This window comes from Odontomachus brunneus, unplaced genomic scaffold (assembly GCF_010583005.1).
Source record: "Odontomachus brunneus isolate Ranch 3 - 2012 unplaced genomic scaffold, Obru_v1 Obru_scaffold_066, whole genome shotgun sequence".
NCBI lineage: Eukaryota > Metazoa > Arthropoda > Insecta > Hymenoptera > Formicidae > Odontomachus > Odontomachus brunneus.
This window is the reverse complement of record NW_022639516.1, coordinates 1,701,520-1,714,578: the sequence shown is the minus strand read 5'-3', so window position 1 is coordinate 1,714,578 and position 13,059 is coordinate 1,701,520. Positions and strand designations below refer to the sequence as shown.

Below are 13,059 nucleotides of genomic sequence, written 5' to 3'. Positions count from 1 at the left end.
AAGTTTCTAAATCATTCGTGTAACCAGGATACGAGTTTATGTAATAATGACCGAATTGCCTCTGGTTAAACGTCGTTAGATACTTCGCGAAATAGTGCCGCACAACTAGCTTAATAATTTTCTTACTGTAATATTACGAAACACCGTATAAAATCGAGCGACACAATACGAGAAAAAAGCGGGATCGATTAAAGTGAAGCATTTCTATATTACGAAGGAAATAGTTTTAACCAAGTATTTCTCCACTACAATCGTGAGCCGCATTAAATATTTCAACAAGTTTTACTATAGTGCATCGAGGTCGGATCATTGCGGATTCTTTCGGTATATATATTGTATTCTCGCATATATCTTCTTGATTAACCAAGTCTCCTCTCGGCGATGAAATTCTAATCTTTTTTTTTATTATGAAGGACGAAATTAAGAAGAAATTCATCAAGACGTGCCGCACAATAAAAGCATGCTCTAATAATTACGATCTTAAAGTGTACCTTACTTCTAACGAACGTTTACATGAAAAACCACTGCCGAAAACGTAGACTGTCATTTTGAACGCGTAGCGCTCGCGTTCTTACCGACAGTAAGTTTGTTCAAAATTGCGGTCAGTAAGAAAGCCGCTGCTGGTAACTCGTGGAGATGATAATGATACTAAAAGGCGCCTGATGTTAAATACCCGAGCACCATCTTCCTTCGCGCTGCATTAACAAAATCGAAAAGGGGAGGATTGATGAAACGGTCAATTATATCGATATTATGTTAAAAAAATATGTGGAAAGATGTGTCGGTAAAAACAAATCGCAGGGTCAATAAAAATTACCAATTATGTCGGTAATAATATGTCGGTAAAAAAATATGTTGGTAAATATAAATATGTTGGTAAAAATATATATACGTTGGTAAAAAATAAATATGTTGGTAAAAATACCGGTAATATGTCGGTAAAAAAGAAATGTCGGTAAGTCCCCTCTCCCGCGTGACGTCAGCCATCACGCCGTCAGTTCCCCACGCCATGCACCCCCCTCTTAGAACCGCCCTTGTATACCTACTCCTGTCTTTTTAACGTATATTATGGAAATGATATAATAAATAAAATTGCTTAATTGTGTGCGAGATCAAACAACAAACGTCGCTCGCTTTATGTTAGCTAATGATAGCACTTGCGTCACTTAGTTATAGTTTATAGTTTGTGACTGCTAGGGAATAAGGCTAAAAAGCTTCGTCGTGGCAGCTTCGCCTCAGAATGCTGCTTCCGCTTCGGCATCCACATATGTCCCTTTCGCCTTACACTTCCTGCGCACAAGGAGATCGATGCGTTTCATAATTCGGAGTATATTCGAATGCATGCATCTAAATTTACGAAACCGGCGCGCGGGCTTTCACTCACTTTCCGAACTCCTCTCCGTCCTGAAGCGTCTCTGGCAGTGTGCATCCTGCAGTTTCGGGCAATAACAGACACAGCGCGGCGCCAATTAACGGCAAGACGCCGAACACGGTCGGCGGTAGCCACGCTTTGATGCCGCTCTGAAATTATGTCTGAAATTAACAATCTAGGTTTGCATTCCAAAACGTCCTTTCCGAAGAAAATTTTACTCTTAAGTCCATAGTATATGTAATATAAACTATAGATTTAAGAGTAAAATTTTCCTCAAAAAAGATGTTTTGAAATGCAACCTAGAAAAGAGAATCGCCGATCCTCCAGTGGCGATGAGACGTTCCTTCGATTCTTAGCGAGAAACAATCAATAGTGATAAGCAACCTGTTCACGCGACATCACACGACGGGCCCGACTTCAGCCTGTATACGTGAGCAAAAGTCAGAACAACATTACCCGGTCTCTAAGTTTCGCGAGTGTATAAGCGACAGTCGATTAATGCGAAAACTTACCAAAGACACCACGAACGGCGCCACGATGGAACCTAGTCTGGCGCACATGCTGCTCGTGCCGACTCCGATGTTCCTCACGACTGTGGGGAACAGTTCTCCGGAGAAAAGGTAGACTGTCGTGAACGATACCGCTATACCGACGATACCGCAGCATGCCAACAGCAATCTTAACCAGGCGATATCTACAACGAAAACGTATCGACCATGCGTCTTTTTGAAAGATCGCCCCCTCTCCCGCTCGCTCATTGTCCACCGGCGCGAGAATAATTTCGCGAGCGAAATCGTTGAGTTACACTGAGAGAAGAAATATCTAAAAAATAAACATTATTTTTTCGATAAGTACTAATAACGTATTTATTGCTCTAATATATTCAATATTCTTCAAATAAAAATATATATATTTCTCTTTAACTTTTTTCAACTATTTATTCTAAAACAACTGTTTATTCTATTCGAATAAAAAAATTTAGATTTAAGGGAATTTTTGTTATTAATACTCGCTGAATCAATATTTTTTATTCTTTAGATATTTTTTCTTTCAGTGTAATTTTGAATTATTCAGGCAAAAAATTAAACAGTTTCGTTTTTATGTCATTATTATTTAATGAAATAATGTTTTAACCTATGCGTACTGCAACCTTACTAGAGCCTTTGCATATATTGCTTCATAAAATTATAACAACATAAAAGTACAATCGTTTCATTAACATACGAAAAGTTCGAAATTGCTCATTACACGACCCGATAGTTTTGTTCGCGAAATCATTCGTGGATAATGAGCGGCGGGGGAGGCAATCTCTCAAATATTACACAACCCAATAAATCGTGACGCTGCGAGAAATTTCGACCCACCGTCGTGTTTCGATGTAATAACGACTGTTTACGATACATAACGCATCTCTTACCGTTTGATACGATGATCAAGAACAGACAGGCCACGCCGGCTGTAGAGTTGCTGCAAATCAGAGTGACTCGTCGACCTAATTTGTTCATTGCCCACCATGCGACGAAGTTTCCAGGAATCTGTATAGCACCGGATACTGCGAAATTAATGAAAATATCGCCGCCGACCTGGCCGATATACTGTGACATGCCAAACAAGCCCATTCCACAAACGGTCCAGTTGAAGAAAATCGACAGGGATTTTATTCGCATGTTTGGCGTACGAAAAAGATCCACAAACGAGGCTCTATGATCCAATATGGATTTCTTAAAATTCTGTAACGCATATCAGAACTATAATTAGTCGTAACACCAATTAGTTATACAAGGAAAATTCAACTCATAAAAATTTAATAGACAATTTAAAAAACATAAATAATATTGAAGTTCTTGACAGTCGTTTAAGAAATCGAATATGATCAATTTTCTCTTTTTTAAGAAAGGTATTCATTAACAAGCTTAAACTGTAAAAATATGTAAAGAAGACGCAACTAGTAAAAAATGGCGCAAGTAGAATTAAGTCTGTTTTTTAATTAATTTAGGCGTACATAAGGCTTGGATCTTTTTTGTTTTATGTAGAAAGACGTATGAACTACTAATTGGTAGTTCAAGAAAAACGCAAAAATTATGATTTCGTGATTTAAATCATTCTTGCATAGGCTAATTGAAGTAATTAGTTTCTTAACTAACATCGAAGTATTAGACTTAATTTAGCGAAATTTTTTCCGGCAGAATATAATCGTTGAACGCTTTTCTCACCTGCTGCAAGCAATGTTTCCTTATCACTTCGGGAATGTCCACGTTTTCCATTTTATTGATACTGGCTGCCTTCTGCAAGATCTTGCAGGCCGCTTTCTGCCTTCCCATAGCTAATAACCACCTAGGCGATTCAGGTGCTAACCACCAATAACTTAAAAGAATAATGGACGGAAGGGTGATGGCGATCTGCAATTGTTGCCAATGTCGAAACCAGAACGCCAATCCCGCCAACGACAGATGTCCTAAGGCAAAAGGAAATTGGTACAGAACAGTGATGGCGGCTCGCCATTTCGTACCCACTATTTCCATGCCTAAAAAGAGATACACAGTTAAAACAATACACATTATAAATGAAAAAACTCATTAGTAAGGTAACGCTCCTAATTATGGCTCACTTATGTTTAGAGAGAACAACTTTCATTATATTTATATAAATTTATCGATCGAATTTTAAAACGAGCTATTGATACAAAAATAAGCAACTAACATTGTAGTTAAAAAAAACTGGATTTTAAATTAGATTATTCTAAATTATAAAAAAAATGATTAAAAACATTTAAGGGTGAGAGTTTTAATTATAATGAATGGTTAGCAAATATCACGGACTATACAACACCTAAATTTATATTAATAATGTTCACAATTCACGTTGTTTTAATCTATACAGAATAATGGTATATACATGTAGCACAATCTATTAGTAGCTTCATAAATTTAAGGAGTCGGTAAAATAATTGATATTCTAAATTTTTTCTTAAATATTAATTCTTAAATATTAATACGTTTTTGAGTTGGATTTTAAAATACAAAATTAAGGAATATAAAAAAAATTATTTTCCCTTGTTTTCAAAAAGTACATAATGTGAACTTTTTTAGTAAATCAAATTCCACCTATAATTGGGACAATTACATTGCTGATCATGCTAATCAATTAATAGCAACAGTATATCGTGAGAAGGATCGTATTTCTTTGGTGAGACGTTATGAAATAATATCTGCTCTTATACGTAAAATAATCTACTGTAGCCTTTTACCCATACTTACATACCATAGCATCGATCTAAAGACTCAAATATCAATTTATCATAATTCATCGTAGACTCACAAATAACGTAACTAGTCACCATTGTGCCTCCAGTAGCCATGGCGCTCAATAGTTTCATCAGCAACAATGCTTGAAACCAAGGCACTACGGCGCATCCAATCCCCGATACCAGTTTGAGAACCACGGAAACCATCAGCGGTACTTTCCTGCCGTACCTGCAAGTTACGCGAGCACTTCTTACTCTCCTACTTCTCCATGTAGTCGCTTTTTAATAGCTGCACGAGCTCAATTGTACATGCGCTTAACTGACGTGACCGATGCACTTGCCTATCCGCTAAACTGCCGAAGATTATGTTACCGAGCAGCACGCCGAACATAAGAATAGACTGTTGTATGTTCGCGTAGTGCGTCCGATCGCAGACTAAATTCCACTGTAACGAAAATAACCTTTACGATAACAACGATTGTTTTCGTTGTTCTTATAATAATAGGGTATGATTTTATCAGCGAAGTGCCAATAGCGCCGTAGAGTTCGCGGTAATATGAAACACAATAATAATTCTCTCTAATCGCACTATCCCGCAATGTAAGTACAGCTCGCGACACGTAACGAACGATCCGCGGGAATGTGTGAAAACGCCTGGATATTTTTCTTTTCCTTCATTTTAGACAACTAGGCCGTATTAACAGTTTAACGATTTGATGTCGCCTCTTTCATGCTCACCTGCGATATAATGGTCTCGGAAAAGACACTTCGGTCGTATTTCCACTCCGTGCACTCGACTAATGTGCCGTTAACGTTGACCGTGCATTGGTCTTTGGAGTCCGTGGTGGCAGGCTCCGTGCAATTATAATCCTGGTGCGGCGCCATGAAGACAATCGCCAATTGATGCCAGGCTACCGGAAATTTGACCAGGGAAATCGCCAGGCAGACGGTGACTTGCCATCTGCCGAGATTGTCGATTGCGGTCTGCACGGCGTCGACATTTGCGTCACCATCGACATGGTCGTCTTTACCATTGGAAACTCGTTTAACGTTCACGCCCGCTGCAATTTAAAGAGACTATATGTGTTTCACTCCGGGTACGCAAGAAATTTATATTAAATATAAATTTATTGCCGCGTACGCCGTCTACCTGTTTCTCGTCGATCGTGACGTTAGTCTGTCGATGTCGCCTTCGGTGACAATAACCAAAATAATCAAACTACAAACATGTAGCAACAACCATCTGCACTGAGAGAAAAAAATAATTGGAACAACTATAATCTCACTATATTTTATAGTTTGTTTTGGCCTCAAACATATATTTATAGTTCATCTAAACACGAAGATATAGCAGAATGAACACACATTTATAGTCATCATCTTATTACACTATGTGTATAGTAAAGCACGCTTTGAGAATATAATTACATGTACCCATATTTTCCAAATATTTCAATTGTATTGACTATATAAAATAGTTAATTTTTCTTACCATTTAATATTTGCTACCTTACTATGTTATTTATTTCAAATAATTATAATTCTTAGTAAAACCTTTACATGAATCAGTTATATTATGCTTATATTGTAAATATTACAAACATTATGGTGACATTTACTATAAAAAAGATAATCCTAACTATAATCTTTTTACTATGCCATTATAGTTCCAAATATCATACATTTTTCTCTCAGTATGCTCTGGTACCGGGCTTAGTTGCTCAGTAGCGGAGGGTATAAAAAAATATATATATGAAATATGTATCCTGCTTATACACTGAAAGAAAAATGTTTGGTATTTGTAACTATAATCATATAAAGAAATAATTATTATAAATTATGCTCAAGACAATCATTTTTTTAGTCAATTGTACTATAATTTTAGTGAAAATAATCCTATATGCATGTTACTACTACTATCTTTGTGTTGGAACAATTAAAAAATATAGTTGAGGCCAAATTTGACACAAAGATAACAGTAGTAACACGCATATAAAGTTATTATCACTAAAATTATAATACAATTGATTAAAAAATAATTGTCTTGACCATAATTTATAGTAATTATTTCTCTATATGATTAGTACTCTATATGATAGTTACAAATGTTAAACATTTTTCTCTCGCAGTAGTTGCAAGATCTCTACGAAAGGTCTCCACAGCCCACTTGCCGATCCATAATTATGGGCCAATTTTATCTCGTATTACCATATGACTTCAATCATTTTATGAATGAAAATTTATTTTATTACTCGAAACAGTATATTATACACTTGAAAGAGTTTTCATTCTAGCTAGTTACATGTCGCTTAGATTTATTCACTCATGATAGAGAATATTAATACGAAATTTTGAGAAGCTCGAAAATTACTTTGTTACTACTGAGTCAGTTCTTTTTCTATTTTCTAACTGTAATATTAATTATTCCGATTTTAACAAAACTCAAGGAGAGATATCTATGTTTTTTAAAAAGACCATTTTCGCGATTTTGTACCCACTGTGTTTTTTTCAAGATAAATACTAGAAAAAGAAACACATGAGTAACTTCTGAGATCATCTAAACTCGGTCTTACCTACTTCTAGCGTTAAATCGAAAAGATTAATAGGATGCTTAGGTAAATTTTATCGGGGAGCAGGAGGAGCTCGTCGTGAAGAGTATGAATGTCGAAGCAGCGCTTGTCTCATGCATATTAATAAGTTATTAGTATTGAGCAGATGAAATTATTCGCTCTTTTACGACTCATCTCATAAATAATCTCGTAAATCACGGTCTCTAACGAGCCATCGATGATTTAATTTTCTTTCTGGTAGGGAATGAAGAAAACCGCAGTTTTCCTCGCCTAACGGGAAACTCCTCGCCTGCTGACTCCTTCTTAGATACTCGCTCGCATTCGTGCGCGTAATTTTTTTCGGTACGCAACTTTTCGCGCACGTTATCATTTTCCGGCAATTAGTTCGTGCTCGCACACATAAATTATCAGCCGCGCAAATACAGTTCGCGCGAACGCGAATATGTACTCACAAATGTATATCTCGAGAATCTCACAAACACGCCTATAACCTATTTTTGCTGAAATTAACCGAGAAAGTCGGCTCAACGGTCGTCGTCGCGACACTTCATGTCGGCTTGCGAATATTTCACCGCGCGACCAAGGAGACGAGTTTTCGATCGCGAAACGACGATTTGACGGGAGGCGGCGAGCGTGAACGATGATCGGCCGATCGTGCCAGTGGTTGAACAGACATATGCGTGGTGTGAGTATTAACGCTGTCAATTTCAACTATCCAAGTACTCCGGATCTTGCGAGTCTTGCCTGTATCTTTACTTGAATATTACTTGAATAAATTACACTGAGAGACGATGGAAAACAATTTGTTAATTTAATTAAAATACTAATACTCACAACAGACGAAACGTTGGTCGACATGGAACAACAAATGGGAACAAATGATTTGTCACTTTCAATTTACCGCTCTGCGTTTCAACGCTTCTGTCATGTAGAGATAACTAACCTGAGCCAAACAGACCAGGAGAAATGTGATTTGCATCTCAGGCAATGTATGTTTCTTAGAGTGACGTGTGATGTAGAAGTGACTTGCAACAGTAACTGCGATCATTCGACCTGACGATCATCAAATAGCAAACGTGCTTTTGACCTAATAATCGAAAGATCTTTGTCAGTGTAGAAATAGGACCGTTTCCTCTTTCTTTCCTCCCTCCTCCCCCTTTCTTTACCGATAAGATACGCGTATCATTGTTCTCGTCGTGTCAGTAAACATATCAGTGACAGTGAACTCGGAGAGAAGACAGCTTCATTTTGCGTCTGTACGCCGTCTGCACATGAGCAACTTGCGGCTAAAGTTAATTCAATGAATGCACGAAATAATTGGACATTTCCAGGCTTTTCTAACAACAGCAAACTACGAACGAATGCATTGTGTACTCCTAACTATTTACTACCTAGTCACCCCGAATAATACCCGCGAGGGCGCCCGGATAGCCGAGTACTACCCGGGTTATACCTGACAGCACTAGTGAGCATATACGCTACTCACCGCGGTAAATGACGATCAAACTAGTTCGTAGGAGAAAAAATGTTAGACAGTGCGTGAGAACCATAAAATTATCGGCTAACCTCGAGACATCGAGAAGACAACCTTCGGCTCTCGGGCGCTCCAATTTACATCGGCATTCTTCTGCGATGCCTCGAAAAGGTCAGTCTTGCCTTTCATGCACCTCTTTTATTCGGCACTGCGATGTACTCCGACAACATTGTTACCCCTCACGCGCGCCGCGGAACAAATGGATCGAATGTTGAGAGGAGAATTTTTAACGGATTTGCAGCCGATTGTTTTCGAGCGCGGAAACGCCAGGACGGATCGTCATTTGTTGCGGCTTACCGAATTTCCACGTTGCATATGCTCGCGGTTGAGGCCCGACTGAAAAGTTCGCCCAGGTGAAGCGAAATCCGATTCACCGTTATTCATTATTTATCGTCTTAATCGCCGCCTTAATTATCGTCGCGATCTCTCATGCTGCCGTAATATACGTCAAACATACCATATTCGTCGATTTTCGTATTCTTCATATCACTGCCTGCTTCCGCTGTTTTAGTTTTCCTCACTGTCCGGATATCTGCAATACAATTGACGGATAAGGAATGTAACGGCGAGGAACAACGTATCAGTCGCGAACGCGCAGCGTTAAACGAGTGTTTATGTAATGAAGTGTCACATAAATGCAATAGATTATTCACAAACACTTTCTTCAACCATCTTTACCGTGATTAAGTTAAAATTTTACTGAAATATTCTCCAACTGTCTTTTTACGATCAATTGGCGATACGAGTTCATATCACTGAGCTCGTTTTTATCTACCAACTTGTTTCTATTTTTACATGTCCTTGGTATTGTCTTTCTTCGAAGTTAATGCTAAACAACACACTGTTACGGCTAAACTAAAACTTCTATAATTCTCTCGAAACTTCACTGTTACGCGAAGTATTCCCTCTTTTTTCCAAATTTCTCTGATAATTTTGTTTTCCGAAATATCGTCTTGCCAAGTTCAATCTCGCCAAGTACACTTGTGTTTTCATTCGGGCATTTTAAAAATGTAGAAATTGGTCGCCACTACAATACAGCTTGTAACTTCGTCTCAAGAGTTAAGTAGCCTACTGATTAATGAGAATTTACCCAGTTCGCGCTTACGGAAATGAAACTCGGATATCCGGCCGACTTTAAAGGATCGTGAGCTCGAACACGCTCTCTTTCTCTCTCTCTCTCTCTCTCTCTCTCTCTCTCTCTCTCTCTCTCTCTCTTCCCTTCTCTTTGACTATCTCGCTTTTTGGCGTAACGTCACATACGTGTTAGGAGTTACGATCTGGAAAATGCACTTGTTCGCGCTCTCGCGTTTAGCTCGTGCCAGAAACTGACGGTGACGAGTAAAGAGTGTTCGAACAGTATTCTCCGAGCTGTACGGCCACCGCACCGCACTGCAAGAGGAGGGATGCCGGCGCCAAGCATCACATCGAGACGCGCTTGTACGTAGGATTGCAGAAAAACGTTTACCTGGGAAGGGGCCCTGCTGCAACCTGCAATTCAATGAATAAGACCGTGGAAGACGGTGTCTTCCAGGAATGGGCCGACCATGAAGATCGTTAAGATACAAGTTCAATTTTTTCGCAATAAAATTTCTGATGAAAAACGAGCTCAGCGGCATGAAGCTGCGCCAATTGATCGTGAGCAACAAAGAGAAGTATTCTAGTCAAGTCACTCGACACCAGGCTTGGTTGAAAAATATGCTTGTCTATCGCGGTTAAGTCTTGATCACCCGAGATACTAATTACGTCCATGTTCCAAAAAATTAAAGAGACGGTGAAGGAAAGAACGTGAACCAGGGAATTGAAAAAGAATTAGAAAAAGGATTTAACGAACAGATCAAAACTTTCCGAAAGATTGCTCGTCTACACGACACTTTGGCATTCCCGTTTCCCGCGACGTTCACTTAATTCTGCCGACTATTCAAAACTCTTCTGCCACTCTTGGGAGGGTACACTACATTTCATCTTGAAACACACATCCGATTGCGCATGCTCGACTATTGCACATGTAAATGTGCCGCTACCGCGCAGTAGCTTTCTCCATTAACCTCAATTAACTCAGTCCTTTAAAAATATACGCTTGCTCGAACGTCGAACTGCATATGATTCAGAAGCATTTCCACGTGTACATTAAGTGGCTTAATTGCTGTAAATTTGTTGACTCGGCATATTAGTTGGAGAAATGGCTTGATCAGTATGTTCGCTTGTCTTAAACAGTTACGATTCAATTATTCTAACGCTGCGCGCGAGCCTTTCGAGTCTTGCGCAAGCTCGCAATCATTTCCGATACGTTGACATTACACACCGGTGTCGTCCTACTTCCCTCATGATTACGATGTATTAACGTACGCGAATACAAATTGGCTGATCTTCGGATACAGCTTCCTGGAAAACTTGCACGTAGAATATGAAGGAATGCAAATTCTGTCAGATTTGTGTTGACTCGAGTAATCTTATCTTATCTAGTGTTTATTGATCAACATTCAAAAACACAACCAAAAACACAAACACATGCCTAAATATACTTTCATGCTATTTACATTTGCGGTATTAATTGCTTCTGCTTTAACTCTATGCATACGTCGACCTTTTCCTACTCGCAAAAATATCACTGAAATTTAAACGATATGTACACGGATAAAATATAGTTTCCTTTTTTTGTGAGTTCTTTTTAATTTTACTGTGTTGCAGAAATAGACTATCGGTCAGATCTATCGGTGCAGAAATAGGTTATCAGTTAGATCTATCTTGCTAAAAAACATAGCAAATTTTTTATAATATCACATCTCACTTCCTAAGATATATAAAGCGCACATGAAATAAAAAAGTAGTCGATTATTGCAGAATGTCGACCTTTTCCTATTGCACTGAGAGAAAAATGTATGATATTTGGAACTATAATGGCATAGTAAAAAGATTATAGTTAGGAATATCTTTTTTATAGTAAATGTCACCATAATGTTTGTAATATTTACAATATAAGCATAGTATAACTGACTCATGTAAAACTTTTACCAAGAATTATAATTATTTGAAATAAAAAACATAGTAAGATAGCAAATATTAAATGGTAAGAGAAATTAACTATTTTATATAGTCAATACAATTGGAATATTTGGAAAATATGGGTACATATAACTATATTCTCAAAGCGTGCCTTACTATACACATAAAGTAATAAAATGGTGACTATAAATGTATGTTCATTCTGTTATATCTTCGTTTTTGGATGAACTATATAAATATATGTTTGAGGCCAAAACGAACTATAAAATATAGTGAGATTATAGTTATTCCAATTATTTTTTTCTCTTAGTGTGCTTAGAAAATTCTATAGTAATTTTTACTATAAAATTTTCTCCGTATATACACTGAAAAATACTACTTTTCGTTTTTCTTTTCTTTCCATTTGTGTTAAAGTACAGTTGCGTTGCACGCAGCCTGTTGAAGCGCAAAACCCATGCAAGTCCATCTAGATAAGACACGTGGTCTCTGTTCATGATTTACGTAAACATAACGGAAGCCGCAAGTCTACTTCATCGCCGCCATGTGTTATTATCTATTAGCGAGATATAGATCCGCGCGATCCAAATCAAATATCTCTATTAATCTGCCGAGACATAAGTTTACATTAAAACGTCACATCGCGGCAATTGTCGCTTAATCAACGATGTAGTGCGCGTTCTTACCGACAGTAAGTTTGTTCAAAATTGCGGTCAGTAAGAGAGCCGCTGCTGGTAACTCGTGGAGATGATAATGATACTGAAAGGCGCCTGATGTTAAATACCCGAGCACCATCTTCCTTCGCGCTGCATTAACAAAATCAATCAATACGACAAAAGCTCAACAAAATTTCTAGAAACTTACGCAAATCAGTAATTTCTAAAAACTTTCGCAATTCGTAATAATTTAGCTATAATTCAAGTGCATTTTATTGACACTTATTGTGTCATTGTGGTAAAGATTCTATTGTATTGACCTTCTAAATAACGCAGCACACAATTATGAAAAAAAAAACTGGTAAAATACTTATATAATTAATTAATTCACTTGGTGAAGCTGTTTTGCATATTTTCCAAAATTTTTCTCTTTTTATTAATCCATTGTTTTAGAACATGTCTTTATATCGACTGTACTATATATTGTCAAGATACAAGCAAAAACTTCCATGCACAGTATAAACGTAAGAAATTATTAATTTGCGAATATCTGTCATATGAAATTTTGTAAAAGAAATTTATAATTCTTTCTCTTAACAATTTTTGATGAAATATCTATTTTATAAATATGACATATATATATATATATATATATATATATATATATATATATATATATATAT

General features: G+C 37.4%; 2 protein-coding genes across 17 annotated transcripts in view; one reads left to right on the top strand and one right to left on the bottom strand.

Moving 5' to 3' along the window:
* Positions 1-13,059, top strand: part of LOC116846673 (beta-galactosidase) — a 140,962-nt gene that overhangs the window by 113,718 nt on the left and 14,185 nt on the right. The gene's annotated exons all lie outside the window — the stretch shown is intronic.
* Positions 1,101-10,710, bottom strand: LOC116846674 (organic cation transporter protein-like). 16 transcript variants are annotated; one of them, XM_032820830.1, is made up of 12 exons: positions 9,826-10,350; positions 9,178-9,252; positions 8,021-8,273; positions 5,767-5,864; positions 5,355-5,677; positions 4,958-5,061; positions 4,691-4,845; positions 3,586-3,896; positions 2,790-3,102; positions 1,885-2,066; positions 1,385-1,521; positions 1,101-1,290 (listed from the first exon to the last, which is right to left on the bottom strand). In XM_032820830.1, the coding sequence occupies exons 5-12, from the start codon at positions 5,499-5,501 to the stop codon at positions 1,236-1,238; spliced, it is 1,404 nt and encodes a 467-aa protein (XP_032676721.1). In that variant the 5' UTR covers positions 5,502-5,677; positions 5,767-5,864; positions 8,021-8,273; positions 9,178-9,252; positions 9,826-10,350; the 3' UTR covers positions 1,101-1,235. The 16 variants fall into 16 exon arrangements, 13 of the variants coding, with proteins under 13 accessions (XP_032676721.1, XP_032676722.1, XP_032676723.1 ...); XM_032820831.1 differs by having other exon boundaries at positions 8,130-8,273; XM_032820832.1 differs by having other exon boundaries at positions 9,981-10,350.

Excerpts from the sequence above, each read along its gene's own strand:
- LOC116846674 (XM_032820820.1), bottom strand. The coding sequence starts at position 8,849 with ATGAAAGGCAAGACTGACCTTTTCGAGGCATCGCAGAAGAATGCCGAT. Across the intron at positions 5,062-5,354 it reads CCGAGACCATTATATCGCAG|TGGAATTTAGTCTGCGATCG; the intron begins GTGAGCATGAAA and ends TTTTCGTTACAG. Across the intron at positions 4,846-4,957 it reads TTCGGCAGTTTAGCGGATAG|GTACGGCAGGAAAGTACCGC; the intron begins GCAAGTGCATCG and ends CGTAACTTGCAG.